General features: G+C 43.1%; 2 protein-coding genes across 4 annotated transcripts in view; one reads left to right on the forward strand and one right to left on the reverse strand.

Moving 5' to 3' along the window:
* Positions 1–5665: 5665 nt before the first annotated feature.
* Positions 5666–26865, forward strand: LOC109424766 (cell surface glycoprotein 1). Its single transcript, XM_029855969.2, has 3 exons — positions 5666–5876; positions 17883–18121; positions 25740–26865. Exons 2-3 carry the CDS (start codon positions 17883–17885, stop codon positions 26746–26748), a joined length of 1248 nt encoding a protein of 415 aa, XP_029711829.1. The 5' UTR covers positions 5666–5876; the 3' UTR covers positions 26749–26865.
* The window catches only part of LOC109433651 (uncharacterized), a 93693-nt gene continuing 72778 nt past the window's right edge, over positions 5976–26890 (reverse strand). For 2 of the 3 annotated variants that reach the window (XM_029876809.2, XM_029876808.2), the window contains exons 4-6: positions 17622–17827; positions 17247–17552; positions 5976–6679 (exon numbers count right to left, since the gene is read on the reverse strand). In XM_029876809.2, coding sequence (XP_029732669.2) covers positions 6596–6679; positions 17247–17552; positions 17622–17827 — 596 coding nt within the window. In that variant the 3' untranslated portion in view covers positions 5976–6595. Of the gene's footprint in view, positions 6680–16587; positions 17040–17246; positions 17553–17621; positions 17828–26890 lie in introns of those variants that run through there. The other variant, XM_062844202.1, reaches the window with a different exon arrangement.

Here is a 26890-nt window from a genome sequence, read left to right on the forward strand (position 1 = left end):
TACCCCCGCGTCGTCCAGTAGCTCCCTCCCGAATTGTTCATCCTTGGTGACGATGGAGAAGCGGTCGACGTCCAGTATAATTCTAGAAAATACAATAGATGTGCACGTACTTTATAAAGGCTTCTAAAGTTCGAATAATAAGTACTACTTACCTTCAAAAACAGTTAATGCCAACCAAGTTGCAAATTTAATGCTTTGAGCATCATGTTTGAAAACGAAATTCTACAATTTTCTGCGTCAACATGTGCGTCTCCTGCGCGCCATGCTCGTTTCTCGTTTGTTATGCTTGTGTTTGGATTCTATGTTGACAGAGTTGCATTTTATGTTGCTGCACTCTAAATTTATTATAGAAAAAATAAAATTTAATGAAGTAATATTTAATTTTTAATAGTTGCACTTAGAATGATTTTTTTCTCCCCTGTTCGCAATCTATATGCTTTTTGCACTTAGATTCTATCAGTAAATTAATTTGAGTGTACCTTGCCTTTTAGTCCAAAATTTATAACTATGCACAACAGCTGAATCGTTCTTATCGTAACGCTTTTTCAGTTCATCAGTCATTTGTTTGTACGTTAGATCATTAAAATTCTTTCCTGGAAACAGTCTTTTCAGTTCTGTGAAAATTTCCTTTCCACAGACTGCCAGGAATGACGTTTTATAACGCTCTTCCGGAAATTCGTTGTGCTTGAAAATCCATTCCAGCTGTTCTTGGTACTGGCTGAATGGCATAGAGTAAGGGACGAAAGGATCAGCAATCGATGTCAAAGTCATCCTTTCCAAAGAAACGCACAAAATTTTAACACAAAATCAAAATTAAAATTGGACCCAAACAAAACACAAAATCAATAAAAATCAAAAATATAAAACAAATCCTCGCAAAAAAAATCAAAAACAAAAACAAAACCACGTACCTGTTTCAACAAAGCACCAGACGATCCAAAAAATGCACACCATATGCGGTTGCACACCAAAAAATCCAAAATCGGCACCAAAGCAGCACACAGCAACAAAATCCGTTTGAAATTTTCTCCACCGATGCACTTTTCTTAAAAAATCCTCTCAGCAGCAGCCACTCGTTGTAAATAAACAGGTTTCCTTCGATGCACTCGATGCAATGCGGCAGCAGCAGCAACTCCACAACCCCGATGCACAAAATCACTCGTTCTCCACCGGCACACAACACAATCAGCTAACCGACGGCCGCACACTCGCTCGATACGGTTCGTTGACCTCCTCAGATGCACTTTTCGATGCACTTTTTCTCGACTCCACGGTAAACAATCGCCGACCGACTGGCTCCGATACTCGGGTTGTCGGTAGTGGTGAAATCGATGGTCGAGCTCGTTGATCGCCGTACGCACACTCGCGTTGTCGAACTGTCAAATCCGTCACTTTTTCCCTTTTTGCGTTCCCGGTCACTGATGTACTTTCGGCAAACGGTTCACACTGAGAAATTTTATGCTGGTATTGGTTGTGGAATCCTCGCAAAAACGCTGTGAAATGTGGAAAACCAAAAATGTGTGTATGAAAGAAAATGATCGTCGATAAAATTCCAATAATGTTTCTCAAGTTTTCTTCAAAATGGCGTTTCACACAATGGTTCTCAAAAGCTTTCTCTATATGCTTTACAAATCGTAAATATGTCACCTTCTTAGACTTTCTTCACCACAGAAGAAACAAAGCGGTTATTGTTCTGGCGCAAAAGATGTCACATAAAATAAAATCTCAGAACAATGCCTGACCGCGCGAAAAATGGGTGAGAAGAAAATTCTTTTGTCACTTCACAAGGGATAAAAATGGTTACTTACGCCGAGTCTCCTTGGAAAAAAATGTGAATTTGGTGGTCCTACCAAATCACCAAGAAAATCACAAAATTGCACGCATTCACTCGCGAAACTTAAAACTTTTAGAAAATTTTACTTTACTTTAAAAAAAATCTATCCTCGTACGCCACTGAACAATCTAGTAAAGTGGGAGGACAAAGACTTCTGTTCTTACAGACTTTGAATAAAATACGTCTTGTTCGGTTGGTTGTCACAAAACTTCTGATCGTAGTATATTTCTCCTACTCGGTACAATTCTGAATATCTCCTAAATTTCCCTTTCTCTCTTTCTACTATCTCGCTTCTCTGAGCGAGTTCTCAAGCGTTCGCATAGGGTTACCACAGTAAACAAGCTCGCTGAACTGTCAGTGCACGGCTTCGTGACGTCATCTTGCAGTATCCTATCGATTGATGCAGCACCAAGCAAAAAGAACAAGAACTTTTGACATCCAAGCGGTGTGCCGTTAACACACCGACGTTATAGCTAGAACAAATAAATTCAAATTTGTTGTCCGCGACGCCATAATGAAAAATAGCCGAACACTATCGCCACCTCTTTTCTCCGTTATAACGGCTCGCGATGATTGCATAGCTTGACATCAAACAGTGGGGTGACACCATAGACTAATTTCAAGACCTCGATGTACCTAAGAAAACGATCAAATTTTCGGTGACCAGTCCGGTACCCAATAAATATTCATAACCGTGTATTTTTTTCCGTGTAAATTGCCTTTTGTGTAAATTTTATTTAGCGTGTTACACTGATCTGACAGCTCTGACAGTAAGGGACTAAACATAAATTACGTAAAGTGAGTACCGAGGATTGTTCACAATCTGCGAACTTGACTGCGGAAAAAAATGTGACCATGACGCCGCTGGTGACACCGTGACACAGCTGTCATACTCGGTATATCGCCGTCTCACCCATCATCGTTTTTGGTACTACGCGTTTTGGTACCCACTTTCTGGATAGTATACCCTAACTTGCTCCTGATTTTCGGGTGTGTGGCTCGTGTGTTGCTAGTGCTTATTTCGGAAATTACCAAGGAAATTACACATTTCAAGCGAAATTGTTGTTTTTGAGGATTGTTTCTCTTTATCACTTTGCACGATATTATATGTGTTGAAGGGGGCAATGCTCACATCTTCGACACTTTCATTCTGTGTGCCTTTTGCTCAACCCTATCACGCACAGCTACGTGCGCACCCCACATTGCGTTGCGCGCCCATCGACGTTCAGCATTCGTTCGTCGTCCGCTACCGCGTGTACACTGTTCTTTTTACGTTTATTAAATCAAGTAGTTTAGCAAGTAAACTTTGTGTGTGATTTCTCCGCCAATCTGAAATTCCTTTTGGGTATTACACAAGAGTTTGGTCTACCAAGGCATACTTGATTGCAAAATTCTACACCTTGGTAGCAGGACCGCGATGAATTTGGTTCATCGGTGGATAACTCCATAGCTTATAAGCAATTTTATGAGACGTTTCAGAGCAGCTGATCGCAGCAGCAGCGTCAACTGACAGAAGTCCACGCTCGTTTGTGTTGCAGGAATCTCGTGTAATTTCTGAGAAGGTACTAGATCGACAAATTGGAGATATGTGCAAAAAAGGCAGTCGAAGGAGCAATAGGTGATATAGGCCGAAGCTAACGACCCCTCCGTATCTGGTGGCAGGAATGATAATCCTATGTAAAGAGTGATTCAGCAAAAAAGTGCAGCATAGGCAAAGTGCACTTTTTTCCTTGCTTTTTTCACTTTTTCATATCGAATTCCGCATCGTTAAGAAACAAACAGATGCGCTTAGCTCTGGAACTTCCAGTAACTTAGAACTTCCAGATGCGCTTAGGTCCAGTAGGTACAAATTATACGATTAATTTGAGGAGCTCTTGCTATGACTCCGGCGGGCGATCATCCGGATTTTTTGTTACCTGGCCAACCCGGTGTCTGTCGGCGTGGGCATCAAGAATGAAGATAATGGAAGCCATTACCAATGGAAAATAGCAACTACCAAGGCAAAATATGAGTTAATTTTCAAGACAATAAATTGAACTTTTGTTGTAACGATTTTCACCTTATCTCACCTAGCGCCTCTACAATGAGGGAGCGATTGAATTCACCTATACAAACCTCAATAAGGCAATCCATGACGACTTTTCGCGTTGGGGGTGACAGCTAAAAATGTAAACACAGTGTGAGTACTACTTAACAAAGTTTCGTCAAGTGTCGTCGGTGCTTAACAAATTCCTTTGTGTTCAACTATCACCCCGATCATCGGATGTCAAAAATAAATGGTAAAAAAAAATCAGCTGATCGCATCTGTCTCATGGATTGCCTTAAGCTCAGTTTCGTGTTCAAAAGGAATCGCTCAAGAAAGTTCTTGACCGATTCCTGTCAGAAACTTTCCACAGTGACTGCCATTTGAATTGTCATTCCTTAGCAACTGCGTACCGTATTACCCCGCTAATACGACACCGACTATTATCGAATAACCGGGGTAAACTTTTAATTCGACAAACTGGTCACCCTACACCACGTTGCTCATTGAAATTTGGCAACTCTATTTTTGTTTTTGTTTTGATTTCCGGATTTGTTATGAAACATGATTTCAACAGATATTGCGGTGGTGCGAATGAAAAGCTCGTTCTTTTTACGATTGTTGCCATCCTCAGTCGATTCCGGTTGATCTTCAGGCGGTTTGAGCGTCAAATAGCACCAAAACTGAACTTCCGGAATTAGCGTCTGCAAGAGGAGCTGCTGCGGGTGCGAGTATAAGCGCAATATTAAACTGTTTTGCATTTACAGTGTACATCGCTGTGACATTCCAACACTTTTTAATTCGACATGTGTCGAATAAGCGGGGTACGAATTAAAAAGTGTCGAATTAAAACGTGTCGAACGAGCGGGGTAAGACGGTACTGCGATCGAAGAAAAACGATTTCTTGGGCGATTCAGGCAAGGAATTTCCCATGCATCAAGATAGGCCAAAAAATTCCTTCTGAACTGCAAATAGCCCTTTATAATTTATCAGGTATTTTTTCGTTGCCCCATTTGAATCTGTCATCTGTCGGTATCATTCTGTCACCATGTGTTCTTCTTCTTTATGGCTCGACGTTTGCCATACCAAGGCCCCCCATTAAACAAATATCCGACGAATCGGTTGATTGTTGCATCGACGCCAGGGCAGCTTGATCTTCTGGTCGCGCACTCCTCTGCAAGTAACGCCTGTGCCAAATCTAGTTTCGAAAACTTCTGCCTATACCAAGCTGCCCACCTGCCCACTTAAGTAAATACATGTATGAACTTATGAGTTCACTCAGAAATAAAAGTATACACGGAATTACTTTTATTTATGCATTTTGTATCCGCATCTCTCTCACTCTCTGTTTTCATGCTATCTGGTGCTTCACCTGGGTTGACGAAACACTTCTCTTCAACCCAGGCTTAACGGCAGATAGCATGAAAACAGCAAGAGAGTGAGAGAGAAGCGGATACAAAATGCATAAATAATAGTAATTCCGTGCAAGGGGAATGACACTTCCTTTGCTAACCGGAAAAATCCGCATTTATCCGTTGCTAACCGTCGCTAACCGCGTCTAACTGTTGCTCAGTTAGCAGCGGTTAGCGACGGTTACGAACGGATAAATGCGGATTTTCCGGTTATAAAAGGATATGTCATTCCCCTTGATTCCGTGTATACTTTTATTTCTGAGTGTTCACTAAGGTTGGAACTGCGCAATATAAAAAAAGAATACGACGAAAGTTTGGCTGGCATCACTTTCCTTCAGCCCTTGCAGCATTACACCGGTCATCATCATGATTTTATTTTTATTTTTTCTCGCCATGACATTTTCCATCCGCAAACGGCGATGATTGTTTTTATTCTGCGCATCGGTTTTCGGAAGTGCTTTGATTTTTGCATTGAATAATGGTTATTTTGAACTGTTTTGCAACCATTATGAGTGTTCCGAGCAACTAGAAAATCAAGTGAAGGTGTTAATCAAATTGCGGAAGCGACGCGATCGTGATTTTGCGCGAAAAAAAGCTGGAAAGAAAGGTAAGTTTCTACTTTTGGTTCTGAGACCAACGATGATCCTTTTAAAAATGGCTGCCTTTGTTGGGGTAGGATTTCGAAGTGCATAAAAACAACAACCTCTAGGTAGTTCGCTCGTTGTAAAGTCGTACTTTTAATGTTGGAAATCTTCATCTAAACAGAAATAAATAGCTTTTCACGCTTACAAACGGGTAGATAAACGTTTGAAACATGCTCGTGGATAACTCCTAAAGCTAACAACATTCACACACAATCATTCTTCGCCCTACTTTTCACACGATTTGCTTGCTTGTGCGGCACAAGTTGTGCCCCTCACTTGCGCATGACCCGGTGCGGTGCATCGACGCGAGCTAGGTATGGCATTGTTCTCCCCGTCCCGATCTTTAAACACTGATTCTGCTCGAGGCAGTTTAGTTCGTCTCATCTTTCTAGGAATGTCCCTCGTTTCTTCACATTTCTTTTGAGAATAGTTTTACGTCTTCTGTTTCGTTCCTTTCCCCATGCTCTTCCTGCGGTTCTGGTTGATTTGTACTGTCGATTTCTTCTGCATCAGCAATAAATTCCGGTAGTTGTTGTGCCCAAGCTTAGCTTTTCCTGGTTCACTGGTTCACGATGCGTGCGCGTAAGGTACCCACGCTTAACTAACGCGACATCCGAATTAGAAGCACTTCCTTCTTCTCATTTCTCATTGTTTTGTGATGATCTTACGACGGTTGCTTAGCCTAGGACAACGACGGGACGGGTTTCAGGATCAACCGCCGGCGGTCCATGGTAGATTGGTTGCGGGAACGCGTGGCCGAGTAGATCTGCAATAGGGTCGGTAGATGGCAGGTTTTAGTGATGATAGTAGCGTGGAACATGTGATTGATTGCGTATTATCAGAGTAGGAGAACCGACACCGAAGCGAATTATTGAAGGAAAATGCGTGAGAGATGAATAAATATCATGTAAGCGCGCTGAATAGCGTTAATGTGCAAGTTTAAGGTGATACGGGAGACTGTTATTTCTACGGACTTTTCATTATCATTCGCATCGAAACGCGCAAGACTGATGGCTCAGATGATTAAGCAGCCTGACGACGAAAAAAGCACCATCTCGTTCAATGTGCAAGTACCACCGAACCCGGAACATATCCTTGTCTCATTGGCTTGAAACCAACGTAATCTCAGTTTTGTGCAGGCAGTTGTCAAGCTCAAGAGCCTGTTTAGAGCGAAAGAATCAGTCTTTGGGGACCATGTAGCGTTCGCGTGCAGGTTGCAACACTTACAAAGCTCGGTGAATTTCTCCAGCGTGGCCTGAAATTGGAGAATGACGTCGAGATTCACATTCGTCTCCTCACGAAAATCGAGGACAACAACGACGTCACGTTGGAGCAGTTGTTCAATCTCAAGCACGATGATTGAATTGGAAGAGAGGAAGTAAAAAGGATCAGTCTTCCGTTCTACCTAAAAATATCCAACCCTATTCATGCAATCCTTGAGCACCAAGGATTTCAGGTTGTTTAGCAGTAACACGTTGGGAATGTCCATAAATTACGTCACAAAAAAATCGACCATTTTCAACCCTCCCTCCCACCTATGTCACACTTTTTGTATGAGACCTCTGAAATATTTGTATGGGTCGTCGAACTTTTCTGAACCCCCCTCCCCCCTCAAAGCGTGACGTAATTTATGGACGTTCCCAAAGACCTGCTGTCATACGCGCCAACTTGTGACGTAGGTGTGGGAGGGGGGGGGGGGGGGGGTGGTGGTTGCAAAGCTCTTCAAAATTGAACAAAATTCAACTTTTTTCGGTTAAATGCACTAGTTTCATCGTGAATATGCCTGATTAGGATGAACAGCATCGATTATAATTATATTTCATTGGTTTTGGGAGGACTTATTCCCCAACTACGTCACAAGTTGGCGCGTATGCCTGTTGTGCAACCTGAAAGACAAGGTCCCAGCGGATAAAACATCTGGGATCTATCAAATACCGTGCCAGAACTGTTCTGCTGTGTACATTGGACATACTCGCCGGGATTTCGCCTTCGCGAACATAAACACGCGGTCGAAAATAAACGGATCAATGAATCTAGAATGCTAAGCTGAAAGAATGCATTGTCTTAACGTTATATAGATGTTCGACACAGAGTCGTGAAATGGTTGGCGTAGTTAGGATTTTCTTCTAGTGGGGGCCCAGGGGAGGGGGGGGGTCCGAATTGAGATGACTTTTAAGCAACATGGGCGCCCGATATGTGAATATACAAATAGGCAATTGCAGTTTTGAAGAATCAAAATGACTGTTTTGATTTGTTTATAGTTTTGTAAACCATATGAGTATGAGCAATTCCTCCAGGAATTTTTCCATAGCTTGCTCGCTCCAGAGATGAATTTTTAACATCTAGGGATTCCTCCAGACATTTCTTCAGGAATTTAACCTGGGATATCTTTGAAGGTTCCTCCAGGGATGGTTCAAGTGCTGTTTTCGTGATTTTCCAGAGATCCTCTGCAGGCATTCCTTCAGAGATTTCTTCAAGGATTCCACCATATATTCCATGCAGAATTCCGCGGGAGATTGCTCCAAAAATTCCATTTGGAATTATTCGAAGTATTTCTGTAGGAATATCTTCAAGAAATTTTTTCAGAAAATTTTACTCAAGATTATTAAAATTTAATTCAGGAACTTCTTAAAAAATCCATTAGGATTCGTCCAAAACTTACTGCAGACATAGATTTCTTCAAATTTTTATCCTAGGATTCCTACAGGAATTCGCTAAGAAAGCTCTCCTAAGGAATTCCTCATGGAATTGCTTCCGGGATTCATCATGAGGTTTCTTCACAAATTTCTCCAAGATTCCTCCAGGGATTCACCTGGGAATTCCTTCTTTGATTCTTTCGGGAACAACTTCCAGGATTATTTTGAAACTGCCTCCGAGAGCTTCTTCCAGAAACTTCTCCAGGCATTAATCTCCTCCAGGAACTGTTTAGAGATTCCCTTAAGAATTCCTCTTGGGATTGCTTGCACGCTTTATCTTGGGTTCTTTAGGGGTATCCGGATTATTTTACAATCGGATTCTTCACCCAAAAATTAGTCGAAATCCAAAATTTCATAATTTTTGGAGTACGGGAACTATTTTTAAAATGCATTTAAAGTTTGCATGGGATTTTTTTTCTGTTCGGGTCGAACTGTCATTTTATCGATTGAACGTCATTCTATAGTCTATTTTACGAAACAACAACAGTGTTGATATTGATATTAACACTCACGGGCTTGGGCGCAACCTCCTGTCAAATTTTCATTCATGAAATGAGCGATCAGCTGATCCGAAACGTCTCGTAAAATGGCTCATACACCAAAATTAAAACTGTTTTGTTATTTTAACCATCAAAACAAAGTTATTGGAATCCAATAAAATCATGTTATACCTACTCAGAAAAATTAGCTCTATCGATATGGCTATAGAAAATAACAATATTTTATTCACTAAACTGCTCCAAAAGTTTCTCTGCTTACTCTTTTTAGGATTCCTTCAGAATTTCCTCTGAAATTTCAGCGATTTCTTCAGTACTTCCTTTTGAGATTTCTTCAGAAACTCCTCCTAGAATTCCCTCAGAAATTGATCCTTGAATTTCTTCAGAAATTCTTCTTGGGATTCCTCCAAGAATTCCATAAGGGATTCCTCCAGAAATTCCCCCAGGATTCCTTTTAAAATTCCTGCATGGATTCCTCTGAAAATTCTTAGGATTGGTCCGGGAATTCCTCTAGCAATTTCTCTAGAGATTCCTCTGGGAATTTCTCCAGAGATTCCTACAGGTATTTCTCTTGAGATACCTCAAGGAATTCTTCTAGAGATTCCTCCAGGAATTCTTCCTGAACGTTTCACCATACTACATGGTGAATCCCTGGATGATTTACTTTAAAAATTACTGAAGCACTTTTAGGAGGAGTTTCTGGAGAAATCTTGTGTGTTCAATTTGTGCTGAAAGAATTTTTGGCAAGTTAATGCAGTTATGATTTTTTGAAGTTCGAAATTGTGTTCGAAAAACACAAAATTGATTTGATGCACCTCTTCATTCAATTGATTTGGCTGAATCAGAGAAGATTTTTGAAAAAGTGGAGAGGCCTAAACAGGGATTCCTCTTGGAATTCTTCTAGAGATTTCTCAAGGAATTTCTCTAGATATTCCTCCAGGAATTCCTCTTGGGATTGCTCTAAGCCTCCAGGAAGTCCGTAAGGAATACCTCCTCAATACTTACGGCAATTTCTCCAGAAATTTCTCCAAACAATCCTCAAGGATTCCTTCAGAAATTTCCCCAGGAATTCCTCCCAGAGTTTATCCACGAATTATTCCAAGAATTTTTCCAGCGATTCCTGCATGAATTCCTATGGAAATCCTATGGAATCCTCTATGGAAATCATCGAGCAAAACAGTTTCCACCTGGGGTTCCGATAGAAATTTCCTGTAGAGTTGTGGCAAAACGAGTTAAAAACGAAAATTTTCGCTTTAATTTTTTCTTGAAAGTTCTTTAAGAGCTGTAAAACAAAAGGGCTAAAAGGGCTGAAAGTCTCTTTAATAAAGACAAATCAATCAATCAATCAAATCCGGCTAAATCTATTGATGCAATGCAATGCCATGAGCACATTTGCCCTAGTTACACCTAGTTGTTGTAGATTTAATTTCCTCCACAACAGCATGTGCGACCGTGTGTATGGTTTGGTAAAACTGGCAGCACTGGTTTAGCTTAGAATATATAATTGTATAAAAGATTGAAGGCAGTAGATGGCAGAAATGAAAGTGTTGGAATGTTTGTGTCTTAGAGTAGCAGTTAAATACTACATATAATGTAAGTTATTGGATTAGAATAAACTTGGATTTATAATGAAAAATAAATAAAATTGCGGCATTGGAGCTGACCAAAAAAACGCTGCTATCAATAAGTAATCGCTAACTCTGGACCCGCATTTCAACAGTGTGATAATAGTGTCATTCCTCTGCACGCCAGAATCCTAATCACTTATTCAAGTGCAATGTTGAACAGGGAATTCGAAAGAAATATGCCTCAATCCATCAAAGGTCACAAGCGAGGTGGACACTTCGTCTGTGGTCCGAATAATGTATTACCACAGACAAACAGACGTAACACTCTGATAATTCATATCGTACACCGATTTAACGGTCTTTTTCAAAATTTGATAGTTGGCCAACTGCCCAACCGTGGCGCTCGCATCGTTTTTGTTCGAGTTTGACGTTTGCTTACTACCGCCATCAAGTTGGTAGACGGCCAAACATAGGCCTTTTAGCATTGGGCGAATATGTTTCCGTGACTATGATTTGAATCGAAAAATGTTCGAAGTGTTACGTCTGTTTGTCTGTGGTATTACCCTGATTGTTCGACACGTTTTAATATGACACTTTTTAATTCGTACCCCGCTTATTCAACGTTGTCGTTGTCGAATTAGCGGGGTAATGCGGTAATTGATGTTGATCCATCCAGCGTTACGCGTATCAGCCTAATTAGTTACGCTGGAAAACCATGTTCTGACATTATATGCCAAAGCTAATTTCTTTTACTGAATCGTACACTGTCTAGTTTTGTCAAGATCATCCGCAGGTTAAACATTTGATCCGTCATGATCGAGCCTCGTGAAAATCAGCCTGGTATTCGCCGACAAAGAACTCTTCAAGAGGTTTCAGTCTGTTGAACAGTTTAAAAGGGTGATACCCATGTTCATAAACACTAGTACCTTTCTTGTCGCCAAATATCTTCACAAGATTCGATTTACTTCCGAGCTTAAGAAATTCGACCGGGATCTCGTCCTTCTCAGCAGTTTTGCTGTTGTTTTATTTCTCAGTTCCTTAAGGGCCTTCTTAACATCATACCTATCTTCAAGTGTTTGTGGTTCCACTGCTTGACCGTCATCCACAATGTTAATCCTGTTCCACAGACAAACAGACGTAACACTCTGATAATTCCCATCGTACACTGATATAAAGGTTTTTTTTTTCAAAATTTGATATTTGGTCAACTGCCCAACCGTGGCGCTCGCATCGTTTTTGTTCGAGTTTGACGTTTGCTCACTACCGCCACCTAGGGTAATTTTCCAATTGTTGCACGGCTAAAAACTCGCTTATTGTTGCACACTCCATGATATTCTTATGAGGTGTGCAACAATTGGCGAATTTTTAGCCGTGCAATAATTGGAAAATTACCCTTGTTGGTGGTTGGCCAAATATAGTCCTTTTAGCATTGGGCGAATATGTTTCCGTGACTATGATTTGAATTAAAAAATGTTCGAAGTGTTACGTCTGTTTGTCTGTGCCTGTTCATTGATGCTCCTTCATTATTAACATTCAATAAATATTCGAAGTTCTCCTTCCACCTGTCTGTCACTATTGCTTTGTCTGTCCCAGGCCCCCGACACGGCCTATATCAAGGCATTGCAATCATGCACTCAGCCAAATAACCTTAAGATTTCCATAAGGCCCAACTTATGAAACGGCCTTTAAATAATTCATAATGATTCGGATGAATTTCATAAGGTCACTCTATGACGTAAAATCGTCTCACAGCTTAGCTTTTATTCATGTTTAGCAACCAGGTATTTGCAAGCGTCGGTAGCCGTGTGGATAAAACACGGGCTCGGTGATCCCGACGTTCATGGATCGAATCCAGTCTGCATCATTTTAAGATTTTTTTGTTCTTTTCATAAGTCTATCTTATGAAATTTGTCATAGCAAGTACGATCAATTTTCATAAGGTATTGTTATGTCATCCATAAGAATTAGTTATAGCAAATTTTCATAAGGTATTTCGATGAATTTCGCTAGTTTTTTTCGCTGAGTGTGGTAGACAGGATTTTTTTTGTCTTTATTAACGTGGCTTTTCGTCCTAGGCGAGTTCGCCACGATATCGTAGACAGGATGTCATTTGCGAAAACATCAACAACTTTTTGTTTACCGTTTATTTGGATTTGTTGAACAATTTTTAAAATATTTTTTTTACACCTCAGTGCATTTCGTGTGTGGCTCACAGTATTAAACAAAGCAGCGTTTGTTGATTACACGCTTGTTTCAATTTACACGAATATGAGTATAAAGCGGTTAGATGTCGGCTACGATAAAATTCATTGATGCCAGGAGCCTGGTCTGTCCGCAGGTTTCCTTCCACAAAATTGTATAAAACCTCCGCATATCGTTCCTATCCATGCTCTCCTGCGCTTCAACAATCATACTCTCATGTGCTACCGTTCACGCAGTACGCTTGACTTTTGGTGGCATTCTTGTCGTTCGTCACTTGCTGGTACCACAGACAAACAGACATATCACTCAAATCGCAATCGGCATTCTTGCAACATGCCCTGCCCACCGTGTCCGTCTAGCTTTAGCCACTTTCAGGATGTTGGGTTCACCGTAGAGTGCAGCGAGCTCGTGGTTCATCCTTCTCCGCCACACACCGTTCTCCTGCATGCCGCCGAAGATCGTCCTTAGCACGCGTCGCTCGAAAACTCCGAGTGCTTGAAGGTCCTCTTCGAGCATCGTCCATGTCTCGTGTCCGTATAGAACCACCGATCTTATTAGCGTATTTTGGTGCGGGAATGAATCTTTTTCGACCGCAGTTTCTTCTGGAGCCCCCAGCACGACTTCCACAGATAATGCGCCTTCGTATTTCACGCCTCACGTTATTGTCAGCCGTTAGCAAGGAACCGAGGTATGCGAATACTTCTACCACCTCGAAAGTATCCCCGTCTATCGTAGCATTGCTGCCAAGGCTTGTTCTGTCTCGCTCAGTCCCACCTACCAGCATGTACTTTGTCTTAGCCGCATTCACCACCAGTTCGATATTTTATGTTTCACGTTTCAGGCGGGTGTACAGTTCTGCCACCGTTCCAAATGTTCTAGCAATAATATCCTTGTCATCCGCAAAACAGACAAATTGGCCGGATTTCGTGAAGATCGTACCCCGGCTGTTGAGCCCGACTCGTCGCATAACACCTTCCAGGGCGATGTTGAATAGTAGGCAGGAAAGTCCATCACCTTGTCGTAGTCCCCGTCGAGATTCGAATGAACTGGATAGTTCACCCGAAATCCTTACGCTGTTCTGCACACCGTCCATCGTTGCTCTTATCAGTCTGGTAAGCTTCCCGGGAAAGCTGTTCTCGTCCATGATTTTCCATAGCTCTGTGCGGTCGATACTGTCGTATGCCGCCTTGAAGTCGATGAACAGGTGGTGCGTTGGAAGCTGGTATTCACGGCATTTCTGGAGGATTTGCCGTACGGTGAAGATCTGGTCCGTTGTCGACCGGCCGTCGATGAAACCGGCTTGGTAACTTCCCGCGAACTCATTTACTTTAGGTGAAAGACGTCGGAAGATGATTTGGTATAGCAATTTCAAAGGCATTCAAAATAGTGATCGCCCCGAAGCTCTCACATTCCAAATCGTCGCCTTTCTTGTCGAACTCCTTCCTTCCACTCCTCCGGTAGCAGTTCGGTTTCCCAGATCCTGACTATCAACCGGTGCAGACAGGTGGCCAACTTTTCTGGGCCCATCTTAAAGAGTTCAGCTGCGATACCATCCTTACCAGCTGCTTTGTTGGGTTTGAGCTGGTGAATGGCATCCTTAACTTCTCTCAGCGTGGAAGTTGGTTCATTTCCGTCCTCCGCTGCACTGGCATCGTCGTTTCCTCCGTTGCCGTGGTCTCCCGTGCCTACGTTCTCCACGCCGTTCAGGTGCTGATCGAAGTGCTGCTTCCACTTTTCGATCATCAGGGCCCCATACTTATCCCTGCATATTTCGGCTAGCGGCACAAAGTCGTTGCGAGATGCGTTGAGCTTCTGGTAGAACTTCCGTGTTTCATGAAAACGGCACAGCAGTTCCATTTCCTCGTACTTTTCTACTTCCAGGCGGCGCTTTTCCCCCGGAAGAGACGGATCTGCTGCTTCCGCTTCTGTTTGTAACGTTCCATGTTCTGCCGGGTTCCTTGCTGCAACATTACCGTCCGTGCTGCGTTCTTCTCCTCCAAAATCGCTCTGCACTCCTCGTCGGTTGAGCTCAAACCGCCGGAAATCTTGACGTCTTGCAGTATCTTGGCGGCAGCATCTGCTGAGATCCTTCTTCCGGACGCCTCGAGGCCCATTATTATTGATTAAATACGCCTCGGTGACCCGGTGCTGTAGTTTTCCAGGCGAAAACTGGTCAATTTACGCAGTAATCCGATCCGTCTTGTCATTCCGTCGTCTTGGAAATCGTTTTTGAGTTTGTGCCACGCATGTTTCGCCGTCTTCGCCGATTGTACCACACTGTAGTCGATCGAATCGATGCTGAGGCAAATCGTGCCTAGTGCTCTCAGAGACTGTGCGTTTTCCGGATCACCTTCCTCCGGTGCAATCCAGGCGTCTCACGTTCCCTCACGGATCAGCAGCATCTTTCTTGCGAATGCCAATGTCGAGTAGTTTTCGCAACCACGAAAATGTTCCATCATAGGCGACGATACTCCTACTCTTCTAGATATTCTTCCTCTGACTTCAACTACAGCTTATCCTCCGCGTCCATTCCCCGCTGATTCGCCGGTTTCAGTCTCCGAAACCGAATTGGTTTCTATTTGCTTGTGACATCTTGAAAAATCAGGAGCGTGAAGAAATCTTTAAGACGACCACCGAAAATTGTTTCACTTGTTTGGCCGTTACTATGGAAACTAACCTAAAAAGGTACTTGGATCGAAAGTGAAAACACATCTGATTGTGACTAACGATGCAGACAGAATGAATGCCTTTTTGAATTCGAATCCATGGCTTACTACATATGCATTTAAAATTATATTCACAGCCATCGCTAGAATCACAAATGGATTAAGGCCAAGATTAAAGAGTTTGAGTATGGCAGGTCTGGCGATCATGTGACAGACACGAAGATACTCAATGCTCAAGTCTTGCTGAAAATTCGCGCGATTATCGCGTCAGCTATATAAGCCCTATTTTTTTTCAGATGTGTCGACTTAAAAATCAGTTCAAGCTAAAAAAAACTCGTGATTTTCGATCAATACTCCTTCAATATGCTTCTAAATCAACTATTCGTTTGTTATGATTATCCAAGGTTCAAAAGGTTCAATAAAGCTATCAAAAAGCGATTAACATCTTATACAATAGTGATCTATTATCTTAAGCACCAAACCCCTCTATTATCCTATTGATTAATAAGCCAAGCACAGGAATTTATTAATTTAGCAAACAAAGCAAGAAAGGTATTCCCCGCACGTTCAAGCTACCTCACCAGACCGATTATTAATCATATTAGTACCGGGACGAGCAAGCCCCTGCTCGTTAAACGATGGAAGGATTTCCCTGCGATTTGATTAGTCACCCAGGTTGATTTTAGTAGGTAGGCACGTATTAATTAAAAGAGATGAACGACGTACGAAGGAGGACAGTCACAACAACACATAGTTACAATGTAGGTATTCAAAAAGCCACATAGAAGCATAGGGCGAGAAAAGACGTCGACATCGCAGGATGAATGGATATGTTCGAATATGTATACTCACGGAATAGGAACCCAACGCGTACCGAGGCAACCTAGCAACAACCAATTCAGTTCGCATGGCGCGCGCGATCGCAGTAAACCCCGATCGCGAATTGGGCAAACCTCTGGTGGACGAGTAGTTAACTAACACATTCACAGCAAATAACAACACGCACCCACGATTTGGTTTTCGGTTGAAGTATACACTAGTTAGCTGATTATACAGTTTTTTAGGATCTATTATTTTTCTGAATAAATTCCAGTCTCAGATAGTCGCTTCGAGCACGAGCGATTCGTTCGTTTTCTGCCACACCTAAACTGTGATCTCGATCTCGGATAACTGATTATTACGAAAACAACAGGTGACATCTCGGCATTTTTTGCCGAATTTGTGTAGACTTTTTTTAATTGCCAGGTTCGACATAAAACAATTACCGAATTTTCATCTGTTGAATTTTTGAGATCGATAAAATAAATTTAGTGTGTCGCTTATATTGATTTGGCACTTCTCATGATGTAAAATCTTAAATAATTAGAATTGTATGCTCTTTTCCTTAGGAATTAAAGGCCTAACTACTCGCTACTAACAGTGATGAAAATAGTAATGCGTTCGAATTGAATTTCTTTTGGCGTGCATATTGTGTTAATGTATGATGTAGAAACTGTTCTGTAAAGGGAAAAAACAATGGGGAAGAGAAGAAAACAAAACGAAATCGTCCAGTTAGTTTGTGATGGAGGTTCACCTTCGGTGTCCCAGCCCTGAAGGGGTCCCACTCGGTTAGGGAAGAGCAAAAACAAACTAGGAAAGAAAAACACATTCGAATGGCCACCAGTTCCACCAGAATCTCGGTTAGACCACGGCGCCGACAATTACCTGTAGGCACTTGCAGAAGTTGTGATCGTAGTACGACCCGCTGGTGCAATCCGTCGGGTCCAGACACTCGCACACGCACGTCTCCGGGTTCCACTGTTTGATGTCGCTGTGCTGGAGGCACTTGGATCGGTCGTCCAGGTTATTGCATTCACACCGACAGTTGCGGGCGTTGTACTTCTGAAATACGTTGCAGTGCTCTTCCTTGACTCGGCACTGGCAGGCGCAGCCAACGTGCTCCTCGATCACGGCCAAGTCACGGTTCTTGAAGCGGGTCTTGGTACCGGACACGTACTCGAGGACGTTAACCTAAAAAGACCGGAGATTGTGCGATCAGTGATCATAGTAGACGTTGTTCGAATGTTTCCATAGACTTACCGAAAAGGTCCTCAACCGAGTGGACGTTGGCTGGCAGGACAGTCGCTTGGATACGCAGCATCCGCTGCATCGTTCGACTCTGGTGCATGCAGGACTGTAGATCAATCGAGGATCGGTGTTGTTCTCCGGTCGAAGACTCACGATCGTTGCTTGGGTGTTACATCCGGCCGGTTTTGGGACCTCCCCGCCTGATCGTTCGCCATATCCTGTAAATGAGAAAAGATCCCTTGATTAATATGTTGTCTCATTGTCTATTTCCAGATGAGTGCTCCCTGCGAAGTTCTGCGTCAGTTTTTATGCCTCTGTTCGAGCGATGGAATCTATCGGTTGGAAGGCTACCTCGCTTCGAATGCGATCCTCGAATGGAAGGGAGTAACGGTCAAGGGGAGATCGCGGATTGTGAAGTTTATGCGACACAAACAACAGGACGGACTGGTGCAGAGGTTTTCCAATGCCGAAGCGGTGTCGGCCTTCGAGGAGCGCGATACGCATCTATCAACGTAAGTAGCAATTTCGGTTGAGCTAAGCTCTGCCCAATCAACTATTGATGGTAGTATAGAGGACTAGCATGGTTGCAACGGATACCGGGGAATCAGGGCTCGATTTCGGAGAGGAAACATATGTACTTTGTGTGGAATTCAATCTTAGCAAAGTTCTTCCTTCAAGGAATTTTCTGGCAAAACAGCTTTAACATCTGTACAAGGATATATAAAGAGCATCGAGGAAACTTTCGACTATGACCATTACTAAGAAGGAGATGACGGGTCTTCCTTATCATGAAGGTTCATCGTTTCGTGGATATCTGCTTCAGCCTCGGGGATCTGATCCGGCGACTATGAATGGCGACTGCATTGTTTGAAGAGAGTGAGTGACAAGAAGTTGGCATTTCTGCTGGACTCGGGTGCTAGAAGCATCTAGTGAACTCGAAGAACCACTTTTCATCGATTGCTGCAGCAAATCGCTGACCGCAAGACCGGCGTGATCAAGGTATTTTACCCTCTCTTTGAGAGAATATTCCATCCGCCAAAAAACTGACAAATGCAGACGTTGAAGTGATGGAAATCCAGGACACTCGCTAGTTGAAGCACCAATCATATTGGTTAACTCTACGCTTTTAACCAAACCAGTTGGGTTTCATTCCCCTCTAAGAGGTTATGGGCCGTTCTCAAGATGGAACGATTGTTAATCTAGAAGCTCAACGGAGAACTACATCGTTTGGAAGACTAAGATGGAGTTGCTCCTCACTCCAGAGGATTTGTGGCAGTATGTTACTGGTGCGGAACCCAGTAAATTGCTGATGCCGAAGCCAATCCGGCAAGCGAAGCTGCCATGACGATCAGGAAGCCTCCTGCTGGAGGATAATCAACTCAACCGGATCAAAGACTGCAAGACTGCAATAGCGATCTGGGAGAAGCTACGGAAACATTACGAGAATGTAACAACGTCCAAAATGTCCATTCTCAAGCGCTGCTCCGACGGCAAGAACATCAAGCGGCACATTTTTTAAAAGACAATTCACACCGTCTTCAGCCAGAGGCTGCACAGACTGAACACATTACTTACACTAGACAACGGACAATACACAGAACAGCCTAAATGAAAGACCTATTCGAGCGGCTCATGATGACTGGCGGGAGCTGAGCAAGAGTCTACAGGTAGCTATGTTGCTTCGGAGTATACCGGAATCATGTTCGACATTGAGTACGGCTTTGGAGAGAAGGCCAGAAGAAGAGCTGGCATTGAATTTGGTCAAGTTCAAGGTACCTCAACGAGTCAAGGAACACGTCTAGATGGTGGAGTCCGAACTCGGCAAGCCGCCGAAGGTCATACGTTCCTACCAGAGTGGTGAATATCGGAGTTCCGCTTTGGATGCGTTCCATCGAGCCGAAGGGATTCGACAACAGTTTACCACTGCATATACCCCGCAGCAAAACGGAATAGTGAAGCGGAAGAACCGCTCTTTGTTCGAAATGGCGCGCTGCATGCCGCTGGACGCAAAAATGCCGTTGAAGTACTGGGTCGAAGCGGTAAACACGGTAAAATATCTTCAAAGCCAATCGCCGACGAAGCTGATGAGGGAAACTTCGTTCGAATTTTGGCATGGAACGAAGCCAGTCCTCAGTCATCTCCGTATGTTTGGGCCGCTGACGTACGTTCGGATCCCCAAGGAGTAGAGAGGAAAATTAGAAGCAAAATCTCGCAAGATTTTCTTCGCAGGGTACCCCTTGAACCATAAGTGTTGGAAATCACAGTAACCGACATTATATTGTAGGAACGAAGTAAGCCATGACAAACTGACATCTCTAACGCTTTCTCACTTTATACACATTCAACAGTTTACTCTCAACCAAGAAGGAAGTCCAATAAACATTAAGCTTGTTAACCCCTGAAGTTACAATTCTTGAGAGGTTATGGACCACGCACGTAAGGGAGTATTCTACGGAATTCCCCAATTCACGGGCACCGGCTATGAAAACTGGAAGTTCTGGGTTGAGAAATACCTGAAGTCCGTTGATTTGTTGGAAGTCCTCAAGAAGAAAGTCCCAGTAGTAGAAGCCGAATTGACGAAGTTCAACGAACAGGACTGCAAGGCCGTGAATCTCATCATTTCGTTCATCCACGATGACATGCTGGACCTGATCCGGAAGAAGAATACCGCCAAAGAAATCTGGAGTACCCTTGAAAATGTTTATGCATGGAAGTCTGTATCGTCTCAAACGCTGGTTTGCAAGCAACTTGTGAAGTTGAAGGTGGCGGAAGGAACATCCGTCAAAGAACATTTGAAGACCTCCGTAACTGAAGTCCGCGGGAGCGAAGTTAGAAGAATGTGATCTGGTCTCTCAATTGTTCGTAATCCTTCCTGAGACGTACGACCCCCTGATAACCGCTTTGGAGAATTTCGGATAAGGTAAGCTAACGCTGGACGTAGTTCGGGAACGACTTCTGGCCGAAGAATTGAAGAAAAGCGATCGGATGATCGACACGTCCAATGAAAAACCTGCAGCGTTTGTCGGAAGCAGAATCGAAACCACGTTTAGTGAGAACCCTGTGGCATTTGACAAGCAGGAGAATCGGAAGTTGACCAGAAGATGTAGCCGTTGTCATCAAAAGGGATACATGGCCAAGAAGTGTTGGGTCAATATTCAAGCTGAAACAAACGTAACTAGTAGAGGTAAGGCCGTAGCATTCATGTCGGGTAGGAAGCAAACTTCTGGAGACCCTCGGAGAAAGCTCGTCTTCAAGCTCGATTCCAGCGCTAGTTACCATATGACCAATGAGGAGAATTGCTGGAGAAAAAAAAAAAGAAGCTGGTCAAGCTGAATCAACCGATCATCATCAATGTTGCCAAAGACAATGAATCCGTCGAAGCCTAGCATAAAGTGAATTTTGTTGGAGTAAACAGCAGCGGCCTTCAAGTTACGATGTTTTATATGTACCTGATCTGCGAGCAAATCTGATATCCATCGAGAAGTTGGCTAGTGCGGACATTAAGGTAACGTTTGGGAAATCACCTGCGACGATGGAACTGGATGGAGAAGTAATCGGAGTATGCCCAATTGCCCACTGCGGGGCGACTTCTTCAAGCTAGATGTCTTATGCATATGGATCGACGAATATTTGCGAATCTGAGGAATCAGATGAAGTTTCAATTGACCAAGGTTTTGAACAAGAGGGGGAACATCAAGATAATATTGTCGAACACCTTAAAGAAACTGATCCGATGGAAACAGTCAAGAACGAATGCTTGGAGTCAATCAATCCGCCGGTGCTACCCTCGCTACCGGAGAACGGCGAAGAAGTTAAAAGACGTAGTGACGTAGTTTTTCCCAAATGGAGGAGAACGTGCCTCTGGAGCCGACCAACTGATACCCTTCGCGCTCAGAATGTGGAAACAACCCTGCTGTGGCTTCCACAAAGCTTAGAGAATGTGAACGCCCGTTCTCTGGTGACATGAAATCGACCATAAATAGGACCATTGATGTTGCCCGTTACCTCGTTTGTTCAGATCCACCAAAAGCATTCAAAGATGTGAACGGCCGTCCTGAGGAGATAAGTGAATGAAGTCCAACCAGGTCTAGCGTTCTGTGGAATGCTTGAAAGACGTGACTGTATTAAAATCTAAATGGATATTTCTTGAGGACGCAAAGGGACTCCCTGTTCGTTATAAAGCCCGATCGGATGCAAATTGTTACCTACAACAACCTAGACAGGATTACGGAGAAAGTGCGCCTATTGCCAAAGATGTCTACAAGGTTGTTCCGGATGGTGTGTTCAGTAAACCCAATCAAGTTTGAAAATAGGATTGGATATGAGCCGGTTAAAGATCCTGAGATCCTGTTTAGGATTAGCCGATTAAGAGGGGGTGTTGGAGATCACAGTAACCGGCTTTATAATGTAAGAACGAAGTAAGCAATTACAAACTGACATCTCTAACACTTTCTCACTTTATACTCATTCAACATTTTACTCTCAATCAAGAAGGAAGTTCAATGAACATTAAGCTTGTTAACCCCTGAAGTTACAATTCTTAAGAATAAAGCGTATCGATTCATGGGCCCAAGCAACGACAATTTGACCGTCAGCCGTGACTGCAGGTTCCTGACAAAGGGATGAGGTTCGAACCGCCAACCAAGCAAACCATAGCGGAGGAGCTGCTACCACTCGCAGAAAACTCCACATGGGATATTGTTCGTTTGCCGCAAAACAAGAGCGATTAGTTACAAATGGATTTTCAAGAAGTAGGCGGACGAGAGTGGAAGCGTTATCCGCTACAATGCCAGACTCATGGCACTAGGCTTCAGTTAGCAGTAGGTACGGGACGAACTACGATGAGGTGTTCGCCCCAGTTGCCAAGCCAATCACTTTTGGTCAAGCACGTCGACGTGAAGACGGCATATTTGCATGGGGAGCTTAACTGCCCATAATCGCATAGCTGACGTAACCACCATTGACAATGTCAGCACTCGCAAGCTAATATCTATAACATGTGCATAATTGTGACCAGTTTTATTCAATAGAGCACAAGATCTAATCACTAGCTAGATATCAACGTGAAAAAAAATCATAAACTTTTCATTAATCATTGTTGAAATTTCAAAGGTTTGTTGAAAACTACAGTGGCGCTTACGTCAACTATGCGATTATGGGCAGTTAAGAAGACCATCTTCATGAAACAGTCGAAAGAGTACCAAAGTGGAACTAGAAACGAGATATGCCTGTTACGAAAAAGCCTCTATGGACTCAAGCCATAGTTTGAAATGCCAAAATTAACAAAGTTTTGAAGCAGCTTGAATACGTCCCGTCCGATGCAGATCTCTGTCTATTCGTGAAAATCCGGAAGAAGAAGTAGTCGTTCATATTGCTACATGTGGACGGTATGCTGATAGTAACCCAATAATAACCGTACAGAAGCGGAGTACGAAAGATTCCGGAAGCATGTGAAGAGATGTGAAGCACTATTTGGGCATCAAAATCCCACGATCCGGTGGACAGTTTTTCCTGTGCCTAAATGTCAAAGTCAATGAAAATTACCCGACGTATGATGATCGAGAAAAATGTGGAGTGGAGCAACTGGTAGTATCGATGGCATAAGAGCAAAAAAAGGTTTCCAACCGAGTATCGAAACTGAAATAATCGAGTTCACAGACGATTTAGGCTCAGGACTTCGAATTAGGCTGAGGACTACGTACATCCTATGAGCTCACTACCTATCCTTAGCGAACCACTACTGAGGTGCAGCCAGGCCCGGATTTAAGGGGGAGCAAAGGGGGCAAGTGCCCCGGGCCCCCCGATGAAGGGGGCCCCTAAGAATCCGAAATACAATTTATATTTTTCAACGAAACCATATGAAATTCACGTGAATGAGCGTTCATATTTTATACAAAGCCCCTATAGCCACAGCTGTTAAGGTGTGGATATTCAGCATGACCATACTAAGGGTGACGCGTTCAATTCCCGGTCGTTCCAAGAACTTTTCGTAAAGGAAAATCCTTGACTTCCTTAGGAAAAGAGTGTATTTGTGTCTGCCACACGGTATGCACATACGAAATGGTCATTGACAAAGGAAACTCTTTGTTAATAACAGTTCCACAGTTACTGTGGAAGTGCTCATAAAACACTAATGTAAGAAGCAGTGTCCCAGTGAGGACGTCACACTAAAAAAAGAACTTATAATAGGGTTCCTAAAGGTATCTCAACTATGTTTGGCCATTTATCTGGATTTTCTCTTAAGAATAATTCGAAATCAAAAGTTTCATAATTTTTGGTGCAGTATTTGAAAATATGCGATTTTCTCTAAAAACCCTTGAAAGTTATTATCGAGTGGAAACACTTTTCCTGGACTTCAAGTTGCTATAAAAAGTGTCTCTAAGCAGAGTGCAAGAAAGATTAAGCTTTTGAGAAATTGTACATCAATATAAATTTCAATAGTTTCACAAATTTATCTATTATTTCACAATGATTATACAATTATACATACGTTTGTTGATTATGATTATATTTTGGAAACAAATGTCTTATACTTATTTGCATCAGATCGCTGCTATCATGAAAAAGAGAAGATGATGAATTCTGGAGATGTTTGGGAGTTGAGGCTAGTTTTGAAAACCGAGTGTCTTGGAAACTGTAACTTTCCATATCTTTATGTTTGGTTTTACTGAAGATATTAAGATTTATTGCTACAGTTGCTCCCAAGAGACTAATCTTTATATAATCTGAATTTTGAAATACTCGTCGATCCCGTGCAATCTCAAATAAAGTTGCTGCATGTTTTAGTAGATTTTTAACTGAACGCTAAGTTCTTAAACTTGTATAAATGTTTTCAATTTGGATGAAAGTTTAAAATATATGTACTATTTGAACGAGATGTCATTAACGCTAGTATTTTGACATTTGAGTCAAATATCAAATTAAATGTTCGAATAATTTTCTATTTGTCGGAGTTTTGGAGAAGTTCAGAAATCAGAAGCTTTCAATATTAGGTCTAAAATAATACATAAGATTAAGAAAAAAAAAGTAATTGTATGGTTCATTTTTTTTTTCGAAATTTCGATTCTGGGGGCCCACTTTTTAGGGTTTGCCCCGGGCCCCCCGAGGCCTAAATCCGGCACTGGGTGCAGCGTATGAGAGAACACACTGAAAAACAAGAAAACCCAAATTTGAGTATTTTTAAACTCACTTTTGAGTTCTTTTTTGCATCCTCTTTCATTCGCTCTCTTTGTTGTTGTCAAAGAAAGAATAGCAAAACAACCCAACTTTGAGAGTTCGATGCGGGAAGCCAAAATTGAGTAAGTGACATAGAACCGAAAGTTGAGTAAATTTAACTGACGGTTGAGTAAAAAAAACTTCGACTTTAGGTACATTGACCGAATACGCCTAAATGCAAACTACCCACCTCAGCATCAACTCCATCAACTCAAAATTGGCTTCCCGCACGCAACCTCGAAGTTGGGTGGATTGAACTCACTTTTGGGTACTTTTGTTTCTCCGTGCAGACTTCCGAGTACGTTGCTTACATTCTTACCGAATTCAGTGTCAGAGCTGTCAACATGCATTTCCTCTCAGATGTTTCCGGAGTTTATAACGAAGTTGCTTCCCACAGGGATCATGACCAATACTATCGAGCAGTGCATTATCAGCAGATTCCACGGCTACGCATTTTCGGCTGCAACTTATCTAGTATCTCAGGAACTCAAGAAGACCATTTTGAACGATTGTAAAATAACGGAATGGGTATGATAAAACTAGATAGAAATGAAACTGTCCCAAAAAGCCACACCAATCAAGATTCTAGACAAGTTCTTCTTAAGATCCTGTAATATCTCATACACTTAAAATCCTAGACCAGGACACCTATGAACTTCTCTTCTATAGGTGCTTGAGAATCGTGAGAGGTTACGGTACATAAAAAATTTACCTTATAGAAACCTAGGGAATCTCAAGTTTTTCCAAATTTCTAAATATCCTCTAAATTCTTGATTTTCTGTCAAAATGCTGAAGTTTCTCAAAACTGTTTCCCCTATCGTGAACCAAGAAATCGAACGAAAACTCAGATTATCTCAAAATGCCCGCCATAATACCAGAAGTTCTGCATTTCTCCTATTCTTATTTCTATTATAGTATAAGCACACCACCAGAAAACTTCATAACACAACCTGCAGCTGATCATCCCTCCGATCGTGCAAGCAACGAATCCTACAAAGAATCCGCCTCCCCGGACCCGAATCTCAGTTTCGAGACACCTCCGCGGCTGCACTCGGCCAGCTCCGAGCCGCCTCCCTTGACCGCAGGGCACCAGTTCATTCCGTTTTCCTCCAGCGACGAGGACGATGACGATGGACCACCTCAACTCACCCCGCAAAGTCCCGGGCCATCAACCGAACCTCGTCAAAATACCTACTCCGAGCTACAGTACCTGGAAGCGATCGGTATCGTACGGTCATTCCACGAATCGAAACATCGTGGTACCCGCACCTCGCATCACATTCCCCGGGAAGACACTTCGCCAGAGGAACCAGCAACCCCTGGCACAAGCACCGACGGCGCCGATTCCCCCGACAAGCGAACCAAGCTCAAGCTGTCCTATCGGCTTCATCGGCAAACTGCCGATCCGCAGTTCGCCCTCATCATCTACGAAGACCTGACGCATCGTTCGAGCAAAGTACGCCGAAACCTGTTCTGTGATGATCCCGACCCGGAACCCATCTCTCCGATCCGCTCGCAACCCTCCACCGAAGATTCCCCGGAAGCACGTCCCCTTCCGGATACCCCTCCGCCCTCGTTCTCGCCGCCCTCTCCCGGGCAAAACACACCTCCGCAGACCCCGCTCGAACCACCGGGAACTCCCCATCGACGACGTCGAATTCCACCGGCTGGATTCCGATCCTCGCCTCGAAGATCGCGGGCGATCATGAACTTCACCATCGCGACGGATGGTGGTTCCAACAGTAGTAGCAGCAGCAGCAGCAGCAGCTCCGGTACCGGTACCAACACCAACAACAATACCAACCTACAAACGTGGCCTCGCAAGACGCACCCCGGCGGAGGTAGCCCTGCTGGTGGTTCGGCAGCCAAGAACCGGAAGCTCGCCGCTGGACCGACGACCATACGGAAACCACTGCGGTTTTAGGTCGGAACCGCTTCGAAATTGTTCAATTCTGATGAGTAGTCATTTCAGTAGCGATCCCGTTCACGTTGATATATTTTGTAAATATAAAGATTTTATGCGATAGAATTTTAAACCCAAGCACTGGTAGGTACCAACATCTGTT

The sequence above is a fragment of the Aedes albopictus genome, chromosome 1, assembly GCF_035046485.1.
Source record: "Aedes albopictus strain Foshan chromosome 1, AalbF5, whole genome shotgun sequence".
NCBI classification, from domain to species: Eukaryota; Metazoa; Arthropoda; class Insecta; order Diptera; family Culicidae; genus Aedes; species Aedes albopictus.

Coding starts and splice junctions, on each gene's coding strand:
- LOC109424766 (XM_029855969.2), top strand. CDS start 17,883: ATGAGTGCTCCCTGCGAAGTTCTGCGTCAGTTTTTATGCCTCTGTTCG. Junction 18,122..25,739: donor CGCGATACGCATCTATCAAC/GTAAGTAGCAAT, acceptor TTTCTATTATAG/TATAAGCACACCACCAGAAA.